Here is a 10,798-nt window from a genome sequence, read left to right as displayed (position 1 = left end):
TTCTGACTCCCGACTCTCAACCCAAGCCCAAGCCGTGTCCCTCCTCCTTCTATTCGTAATATTTATTTATGCTTTTTGCGTTTAACTGTAGTCTGTGGTTTCTTCGCCGCAAGTTCTGAGCTTAGCTACAGCAAGTCGTAACTTTGTCAACCGCTTCCTGGACAGCGATATCGGCAGGGCGACGAAGAGGTATGTTGCTAGGCTATGAAAAAAAGAAAAAAATCTTGAGGGACATTTGATCGGTTGTATTTTCGTTGTGTGTAAGTTTCAAGCAGCGCGAAGGAATCCGATACGAGCATTGAACCACCCAATCATCAACCACCGACTACCGGCTAGAACACCGTAGCCGTCTTTCCCATTTCTTATTTTCACCTTAGTTTCTCATTTCTTTTTTCTCTTATTTTTTATTTACTCTCCTCACTGCTCCGTTGAAAATAATTATGAAAAACGTCAGAATTTTCCTGTATCAGTTGCGCAGAACTGTAATCTAATTTCGGGCCTCGGCGAGGGGTCGTCGAGCTCGTCTCCTCGAAATGGCCCGTTGCAGTTGGAATAATTACCGCACTATTATTGCTAGGCAATTCCGAAGTCTTCGCCGTCGTTGTCTTCCACGTATAACGTGGCCGGGAGACGTCGTCTTCGGAGAGCGTAAACCTCTGTAGTGCAGATAGTTGAGCCGGTGGATTTGTCGGCGCGTCTGCGGTCGCCCGCGAGTGTCACTGCTCATCGTAAAAAGCTGAGCTTACGATCCATACTTCGCCGTCTTGCATGGCGAACCTAACTCATATTAGCGAACTATTCTTTTCCACCTTTAACTCGCGAGCCGCCCCGCAATTCTTGACTTTGAATACGCAACAATCGAGTCACGTTTCTTCCCGAAGAGCTTGCGCCAAAAATCCCACTTTCATCATCATCTCTGACTTTATTTGAGGTGAAGCCGAACTAGTCTTGTTATTTCGTTGCATCAAGGCGCACAATTCTGTCAGCATATCTTACACGCAGTACGTTATTCCTTGGAATCACAGCAGACACCTTCTGCTTATTTGAGGCTGCATTCGCGATAATTAGGGTTAAACCGTACATCGAGAGGTGGAATTTTGTTCAAGTGACAACAATATTCAGATACTTGGTTCACGGTAAATGGCCAACTATGCTAGGCCACACATTTTCAGAGCAACTGTATAAGTATTTTGGACGTGAGCTTATCGTTGAGTTTATAGATGATGCGGACGATGTTCAAGAAAATTACAAGAAAAACAACAAAAACTGATATTGAAACAGTAGCGTTGAGCAGTGTGGCCATACACAGTGGTGGCATGGCAGAGCGGTAGAACAGCTAACCACAAATGAACATATGGCATGGCTACTGTCGGGTTTATTTGCTAGGTGTATGGGTTGATACATTGGCCTGAATCTGCAACAGCGCAAAAAAGATTCAGTAATGAAAATTCAATTATACTATCGTCTCAACTTGAAGGAGCATGCGCACATCCTACCTGAGAGACGTCTGCACGTGCGGTTTGGATGGTCCCGAGACACCACGACTCGTCATTGCCGGCAGAAGTTAACACAGGATGTACACAGTGTGAGCTGAAGTGAAAGAGAGCGATAGGAACAAATCCGGCAAGATTTTATTCATGAAAAATATTGCATTATTGTATATTTACATAAAAAGTTAATGTTACTATTATTTTTATTAGTATTTATAAACTATGCATTTATATAATACTAAAATTAATCATGTCCTGATGTGTGTAGCATCATACAATTGGTATTCACTATTTATATATTTATATATATAAGATTTACAGTTATACATTACATTTGCTTATAATTATGAAGAAGTTTAGATCACTATTACATGAGTTCACAACTCTGTTGTACAACCAATGATGTTTGTTTAAAATGTAACATCTAACATTTCCATTAATTTTTATTTATTATTCTTCTTATACCGTTGAAAACATGATAATATTTACCGATATTACGCATACCGATTCTATGATTTGTCTTTTGCATCTAATTGTAAATAATAAGTAGGTATAATGAGATCTTATGCAGTCCGTGACCGTATTTCCGGGCAGGTATAACAGGTTACCCCGGACCCTTGTAAAGTCAGACACGATTTAAAAAAAATATGTACAGCTATGAATAATGCTCGCAATCCGCAGGAGTTTATGACATTGATAGTAGCTACGTGAGAGAAGCCGATGATAACACGAGTCTTAATTGAAGCTACGTCAAGTCTTGTAGAATACAACACGGTCAGGTAATTAAATCGAGATGAGAAATTCGCTGGCGTTAAAAATTATTCAAAATTGACCATAATATTAGATTTTTAATGCATTTAAGTTAACGTAAATTATTAAACAAATTCCGAGAAGAAATTTTTGAGCAAACAAAGGATAGTATTAAATTTACATTCTCTACGAGGAAACCCGTATTTCTAACAGCCCGAAGAGGAAAATCTTCCAGTCGTCACGTAATTAATTATAATGAATCAGTGATTAGAATAGTCTAAGGAAATATGCGTCCGAATTGTTAATGACTCTTTGCGGAAGGTTCCTTGTTCCTCCGATTGATTTCGGGCGATCTATTCGTTGGAGAACTGTACCTCCCTCCGGCTCTATTAAATTTTCCTAAAAAATAATTTCCTTACTTTCTATAATCTTCCAAAGTCCCATCGACACGAAGCGTATCCAAATCGATCATCAAGTTCTCCGTACGAATTAAACTCGAGTGCCTGTATCGACGAGCCTGTCAGTGTTTGTTCGAGGAGAGGGGGAAGACGGAGGGTGTGATGGTGCTTCAAACAATTTTAATAAGGTCTCCAGACATCATTTCTCTGTTCGCTTTCCTCTCCTAAAACACCAATTTCCAGTCTGTTACTACTAATGCTCAACCCGCTAGCTATGGTGACTTGTTCCTCGCTTAAATCACCGTGTAAATGAACGTGTATTTGATTTTGGTTGACAGTGCTGTAGAGTTGAGGGTACAAAACCATCGGTGGAGGATTGATATAATTTTGCGGTGGATTGTAGTACCCCTGATGATTGGGGTTGTAGTTGTGGGGCAGGACCGGGGCCGCTGGGCTCGCTGCCCACGAGCCGTAGTGATACCCTGGACTTCCGCTACCTTCCCCACTTCCGTTATTCCCCAAAATCTCAAGCTCGGACGATTTCGCTGGTACCAGCGGCAGCGTCGCCGTCGGCCCGTGAGGATACTGCGTCGACACGTAACTAGGCGTGTACGTGTCTTGCGGAGTATCGCCCATAACTGCAATTCAATCGTCACACTTACTACGAGATGGACCTCTACGAGACGAAACGACTCGTGGAAAATTCAGTTCAACTTCGTGCCAACTGTTCGTAACGTATCGTACACCCAGCGATCTAAGAACCTTGGATTCAACATTATCGCAAGGTTGAAGCTCTAGTCTATTCGACTTACCGGATGGTAAAGACACGGGCTCCGTCGTTGGGTGGTGCGATAGCGATTCACCTGGGTAGGAGAAGGCTGCTGGTAGTGGAGAATAGGGCCCGCTACCAGCCCCGGTATAAGACGAATTCGATGGAGGATACCAGTCCGTGGTCCCGGCGCCGGTATCTGAAACGAAAAAACGAAAAAAGGAACTTTTACTCCCAACGGTTGAGCGAACTGTGGCTGTTGGCACCGCCAGATCGTGCGACCTTCTTCGAAGTACGAAAGAGGCCCAATTCCGTGATTCGCGACTATGATACTACTCGCTACATTCCGCAATTTTGCGGCATCGATTAATTTCATCGAATCTGGCCCTCGGTTCAAGCTTTCGAGAACTATAAACTCGAGATGATTAGACGAAGGGGAATAAATGTATGGATAATCAGCATTACCGTGTTCAACGACAAGAGATTTGTCATCGCGTCGGGCGCATCCGGAACGCCTACTTCGAGCGGTTGTGTACCTGTGTACCTGTGTACCCGAGATTGAATTTCTCCGTTCTCTTCATCATCGAGTCATTCGCCCCGAGTCGGATGTAACCAAATTGCGTAACGATATAGCGGGATTCTCGAAGTCTCGCAAGTCGGTACGGATGCGATGATGGGCAGCTGGTAGGCCTAAACCAATTCATGGATTTCCGACGATTTCTTACTCACGCTGCTTACGCGTATAGTCAGACGCACACAACGATCACCGTGGCATCGCGACGTTGTGCCCGAGGTACTCGGACGTTTCACCGAGAAACCTTAGCGTTTTCCCCCACTTCGCATCACGCCACTTCACGTCCGGCCCGAGGCCCGAGGCCCAGTTAAGCACGTCACTTTTACTGCTTAAACGGGAACTTTTGTTATAATATAATATTCGTGGTTATTTCCACCTGCATCTTTGCTTCATCAATATACCACGTAAAGGTAGGAATACTTGTGTAGATGATTTGATACTTTTTTTTATCGTACAAATTTCCAAATCGTCAATTAACGTGTCTCGATTTGTGGCTGACGTGAGTTTCCGTTATTTGCCATTAGGCTCTATGCGACGATCTCTGGTCCATGGCATTCGTATACGAATCGTCGACGAGTGCATGTCCGGCTAATAGGCAGCATTTTTACTAACGCGTCTACCCTCCTCCTCCTCCTGTCCCTAATTTATGTCTTTAACGAGTAACGCTGACATATTAATTAGCTTAAACTCGGTGATTCACGCGGGGCGATATATGGACCGAGACTGAACTATGCGTATTATGGAACTGGAAATCCGAAGACGTCATATAGGTCTGTATACCTTACGCGGTGCGTGTGTGTTACGAGCAATGACATCACACCGTGCAAAATGGAAGTAAATACGCACACGCAAAAGCAAACTTGAAAATTACGATTCGGGTAAAGAAAACGTCGAAGATATATACTCTCGCTAGTTTGTCCTTGGCTACGCTCCGAGGCACAAAAATATTATTTTAATCAAACAGGTTGCAGCAGGCTGAACAAGGACATGAATCAAATCACACTTCTCCTTTCCTTCCTCGCCTCCTCGAAGCATCTTTGTCCGAAATGCTTGATCCACTGTCGTCGCACGAGTGAATATAAATATCGAAGTTCTTCGGAGTAGCTGCCCGCGTATGCCTACGTACACCTCCATTGTTCATCGCACGATTTGAATGCGTCACTGCTTAAGCGCAGTTTTCGTTAACAGAATGAAAAGAGTTTCGAGGCGACGAGATATACCAAAGCTCGCGATGTCCAATCGCGATAAGTGCCAAATCACTGTCGGACATTTTTTTAGACAACTTTAAGGTCAATTACACAGCGCTGACGAATCGATTTTGAAAATCCATCGATCACTAATGATCATTAAACGTACCTGTCAAAAATTACACGGAAACAGGCATCTGATCTTGAGTCGTTACTACCTGCACACACTAAGTTTTCTTTCACCGAGAGAGAAGCGTAGGCAAAAACTGTTTGTCAATGTTTTGAACGTGCTTTAACTTTTTACTTTTTTTTCTTTTATCGTTGTCACGGCTTCTACGCTCTGCGGTATTGTCGTCTCCGTGGAATCGGGGGCCCCAAGGTGTTTAATTAATACAGCTGATGTAAAATATAAGACATTAAATATTCCCACCTCGTCGAACGCAAATCGATCGTACCGATGCTTCGCCGCCTGCGCATGCTATTGATATTTGAATCATGAATGGGTCAAAGCGGGGAAACCCCAACAAATAGTCACGTATGCCTTCACACGACGGCTAGTCGAGTATGTAAGCTTCTCTCTCTATCCCTCTCGCCAAATGACCTGCACTTTCACTATTTCGTAACACGAAATTATCGTCTAGACAAGGTCGATAGCCAAGATCTCGCCGCGTGGAAAAGGAAATACTTCACGATTTGACTCCCGACTTAGCTGGCTAGATCGATTTCGTCCTTTCAAAGTTTCAACGGGTTCCCGCCTCGGCGAGTCCTCCTCTTCGTCGACGAATCACCGCGTGGGTTTCCTGCGTCGCCTGAAGCGTCCGGGTTTCCCGTAAGATCCGGACCGAAGCGTCGACTGGAATTGGCCTAGGAGCCGATATTCGACAATTGCTTAACTACGTGACTGACGCATCGCCGGCCATCGCCTGGGAGAAACTAGTCGAACAATTCCGCACAAAAAACCGGGTGAGAAACAAGTTTCTACTAGTGCGGGAATGATTTTATCGCGCACTTTGTTCTATCTGGAAATACGCAGTCGTACGGTCACCTCTGGTTGAATATAATTCGTAAATAAAGCCAACCTTGCATAAACTGGATATCAAAGCGGGAAACCCATGTTTATACTGACGCCTGCGGCGAACGGCCTTAAGCGACGGAATTGAAGCATAAGCGTGGTACTTGGGAGCTGTGTAACTTTATCAATTAGTCGAAATCCGCTTGCCGGATGGACGATTTCGCGGCAAAAATAATTTACAATTCATAAAAATGGTCTGATACGCACTTGAATTGTGTTACAGGGTAACATAGACAGTTTTATAAAGTGATACGGTTTAATCATTTTCATCATCGTCAATTTTACGCGACGGTCAAAGCAACGACGGAACAATTTGCTCGTATCAAGCTTATCGCGATTGCGGGAAATTCGCGCGTTTAACGACCCGGAAGTCGGAATCGTGCCGTGAAAATCGTAATAACATCCAGTTTTTTTATTCAGTATAAAACCGGTGCGGGTTCCTTCTAACGATTGTTAGTCAGCTCGTACCGATTCCACGAGAAAATTTATAGGTCAATATGATTCATTCGACATGGAATTAGCACTGCAGTGTCAATATAAACGAGAAAAAGACGTCAATTCACTTTTGCACGAGCGAAGGTTACCAAAAAACACTGCATCTGAATTAACATACTTGCAGCACAGCTGTATTATGACAACAGAAGGAGATTCCAAAGATAGGAACAGCTGGTAAAGCTTTTCCTTTATTTCCCGCTAATTGTCACATTACAGAAATTTTTCAAAGGATCAAATCATATCCTCAATATCTCGATAAAAGGTATCTCCCTTTTTTCGAAACTAAACAGGTCCATATTGCCACAGTTATCGAAAAGGAAACAATAATCATTATAATAATAATAATAACAACAATAACGATAATAATAACAACGACAGCAATATAACAAAAGGAAGAAAGAGAGAGAAAAGAAAGGAAAAAAATTCGAATAAAATTAAGGGTGAAGGGAGAGCGGGCCATCTGTTAGATGATAGTCCATGAGTCCGGCCAAGTCCAAAGTTCGACTATACTTCTAAGGCCTGCGAAGGGTCCTAAACGATTCTAATGACGGACTGAAGATTGCTATACGGCGGTAGGTAGGGCCCAGCATCCACCTTCGGAGCTGTGAGTATAATACACACCGGCAGTGACGTACCGATGGTTACAATTCCTCGAAACCTTGTTACACGAGAAGACAGGGGCTGAAGGTTCGGTTCTGGGTTTAGGAAAGTTTCCGATTCTCAATGACGACGCTGTATTATAACAGCAATAACTGACGAAGAAGTTGGCGGACCCCGTTCTCTCAAGGCTTTTGAGCGTAATTGCGGGAATCCAGGATCGAAATTACTCAAAGGTGTGTATGTTCCACGTGCTTCCCCGGAAACCGCAATTCACGTGAAACGATTCTGATCAATATTCCTGACGCCGGGTGTTTTTTATTTATTTTTCTTGTTTTACGAATTAGCAATCTTCACTTTCGTTTCTAAATCACTTGCGATTGTTGATATTTGAAAAAGTTGATCAGAACTTTGTTTCAATACGTGCAGTCCGAATGAAGAAAAGTAAGATCGAGTTGAAAAAAGGGGACGGTGAAAAAAAAAAAAGAAAAAAAAACGCGAAAAATGATACCGCAACGGTGCGAAATACACAAGCAGGCTACTGTTCGATCAACCGCAAATGAATTTTCATCGAGATACAGCCCGCGACCGAGTTTCCTAGACCTTTCAGATGTATTACAAACGTAACTGCTTCATTGGGACCGTTTTGCCGGTCAGAAAGAGAAAGAATAGTTTTTGTATTCTCTCATTTTTTTTTCCTCTCTCCGCCTCTCGTTATGCGCGGTTTTCAAGGTGTTTACTACCGTTGTGGGTGTGAAACCACACTGAGGTTTTGGTGCTTAGGTTCCGAGCAGTCATCTACTTAGCTGACCGAGGATATAAGACGGTAACCGGGTGAGCATTTCTTCCTTAAGACCGGCAACCTCAGAGTAATCGTAACAATTTTATCATTTGCCGTTTTTTCGTAATCGCACGCGTTAAATTTCTCCACTGGTCTGTGTATCCTGGACCGTGCGTTTATTTTCACTCAAGAATCACACTTTGCGGAATTCATTCGAACGGTCCTGGAATCTTTTGTGGTTTTCAACGCCTACGGGATATTTTTCTTATGCGGTACGGGATGACGGGGTTGCGGTTTTCGAATTTAAGTAAACACCCGTTACCTTGTTGATCTACTGTTATTTACACGTCTAATTACGGCTCGGAGAACGCGGACAGAATCATGGACACGATTAACAAAATAGAACAGAAGAAAATGGCAAAGATTCGTTGGAACAAATCGGCATTATTCGATTTAGTTTCAAAAAAAAAATAGTCATTTCAAATCTCTTTCACAGAACACGATTATCATACAAGTTTAATGCTTTAAAAACATGTATAGTTTTGGACAGCTCGACGCTATAAACCATCGAGTTACAAATATAAGAAACTGCGTGAAAATTGAGTAGGTACAATATGCAAGATCGGTGAAGTTAAAGTGATCGATTTTTTTATATCTTGCATGATATTATTCACTGTTAAGAACCTCCTCTCGTTTTCTTCGTGCCAAGGTGTGCCCGGCTCGTTTTCTCGATAGACACATTATCCTTGGCAGGATACTCGATGAAAATAAAATGAAGAGCGGTAAAAAAAAAAAAAAAAAAATAAAAAAACAGAAACAAAAAAAGAGAAAAAAGGCAAATCAAAAAGGAAAAAAGAAAATGAAAAAGAATCAGTGTAAGCGATACGCGCGAGCAGCGATCGAGGCGCGAGAAGAAGTCGAACGAGGGAGAGACGAGCTTGGGAGAGGAGAGACTCGAGAGGTTGCCAGTTTCCTGCGTCAGTGTCTGCGTAAGACTTCGCTCCGCATGCGTACGGGACGCAATATCAACTTACGTTATACAAGACGTTGCCGTGCGTCCCTCGAGTCGCGGTGGGAACCGAAGCCGTATCGAGCCAACCGATCTCAAAAGTTGTAACAATTTTTTTCACTCCCTGTATGCGATCTTCAGGAATATACGTAGGTATTCACGTCTTGTACACACGCGTAGAATGACGCGTTGTCGCCGCGATTGGTGCTTTCGGGATCACATTTGGAAGTACCGAAGCGGCGGAAACGCGTGGCGAAAAATCGTACCTGCGTACCGGGCATTCCAGGACAATTCGGTTAGGGTTTGATCCTGAACCTCTTGGATGTGTTATCAATGATTGCGAAATTTGTGAGTTTAACAAGAAAAAAAAATAAAAAACCGCAATATTTTGTGATACGTCCAGTATTTTCGCTGTTAATCTCGAAAAAGAGCGAAGTTTTTCATCGTTTCAACTTCAACCTTGAATAACTTTTGAAAGAGTTTAGTTATCGGAAAACTATACGAGACCTTTTTTGTACAGCATTAAATTCCCTAGAAAAACAAGTATCGGTCATTTATGTACGTTACCTCGTTACTGATTGTGAGCTACAACATTCAGAAATAACTAAAATTAATTTTTCATGTTTATGAAATGGAAAATTGATAATTTCGGTGAGAAATCACCAAATATGAATATTAAGGGCTCACGTTACAACAGACGTCTTATTCCCTCTTCCCACAACTATTAAACATGTGAGATTGAAAAAAAAATAGTCAATTTTTTCAACCTGTCTAATATAACATGAATGCCAACGTTGTACACTTGCATCGATTCGTCGACGTAATGGATTTCTCTGAAAATCGCGAGTTAGTATTATTACACGATCAGTAAACCCGAGAAAACCTGTCAATATGCCAAATGCGAAGAAGATCGCCGGTAATTTGGAGCATCCTGTTCGTGCAGTCGAATGTTGCGCTTGGGTTTTTGTTTCACTGATTTAAATTTGCGCCCTATTTTCCGAATTCGTTCTCGTCACTCGCCATTCCTGCCCTGCAAAGACGCAAAGGGTCCTTGCACCCTCCGTCCTGTGGGTCGGTGCTGCAAACTCGTGTATTGAATAAATGCCGATTTTCGAAAGTATAGTATAGCAATAAACCGCATCAGGTAACGAAGGAGAAGGGAATAAAAATGAGCAAAGAAACTTTTCTACTATTGGGACAAAGGTCCGCGACTTGCACGCACGTCCCGTAATTGCCTTCGTGACAATGGATTCGGTATCCGTCGTTGCACCAGGGAACCGAAAGAAACGACTGTTTGACTCTTCTCCTTCCTTTCTTCCTCCATTTTTCTTCATCTTATTCTGTACCCGATTGCCCGTTTTTCGATTCTTTTTCCTTCCCTCTCACTATCTCTATCTCTTCCTCTCTCTTTTTCTCCAGTATTTCAGAGCATGAATGAAGTTACCGGCATGAATGAAAGAGCGTGCGACAAGAGCCCGGAAGCTGTTGGACAGGGCTGCATGTACACTTGCCGTGAGGCGAGTGAGGTGAATTAGAAGATCCCCTTCAGCTACAAGTTACTCGGGCATTTTGTTTTTCAGTCGATTGCTTGATCCCAACAGCCGGTATCCGTTTCATTCGGGGTATTCGATTGTTTTCGTAAACAGAAGTTTGGTATCCTTGAGACGATGAATTTT

At 42.8% G+C, this 10,798-nt stretch overlaps 1 protein-coding gene across 4 annotated transcripts in view; it reads right to left on the bottom strand.

Annotated features, from left to right (window-relative positions):
* Positions 1–1,623: 1,623 nt before the first annotated feature.
* The window catches only part of LOC124188002 (protein lozenge-like), a 40,755-nt gene continuing 31,580 nt past the window's right edge, over positions 1,624–10,798 (bottom strand). The window contains exons 5-7 of one of the 4 annotated variants that reach the window (XM_046580278.1): positions 3,451–3,606; positions 3,045–3,276; positions 1,624–2,862 (exon numbers count right to left, since the gene is read on the bottom strand). In XM_046580278.1, the coding sequence (XP_046436234.1) occupies positions 2,838–2,862; positions 3,045–3,276; positions 3,451–3,606 (413 nt within the window). In that variant the 3' untranslated portion in view covers positions 1,624–2,837. Of the gene's footprint in view, positions 3,277–3,450; positions 3,607–10,798 lie in introns of all 4 variants that reach the window. The other 3 variants (XM_046580270.1, XM_046580254.1, XM_046580262.1) reach the window with 3 other exon arrangements.

The sequence above is a fragment of the Neodiprion fabricii genome, chromosome 1, assembly GCF_021155785.1.
Source record: "Neodiprion fabricii isolate iyNeoFabr1 chromosome 1, iyNeoFabr1.1, whole genome shotgun sequence".
Classification (NCBI taxonomy): Eukaryota; Metazoa; Arthropoda; class Insecta; order Hymenoptera; family Diprionidae; genus Neodiprion; species Neodiprion fabricii.
This window is presented reverse-complemented; position numbering and strand designations above follow the sequence as displayed.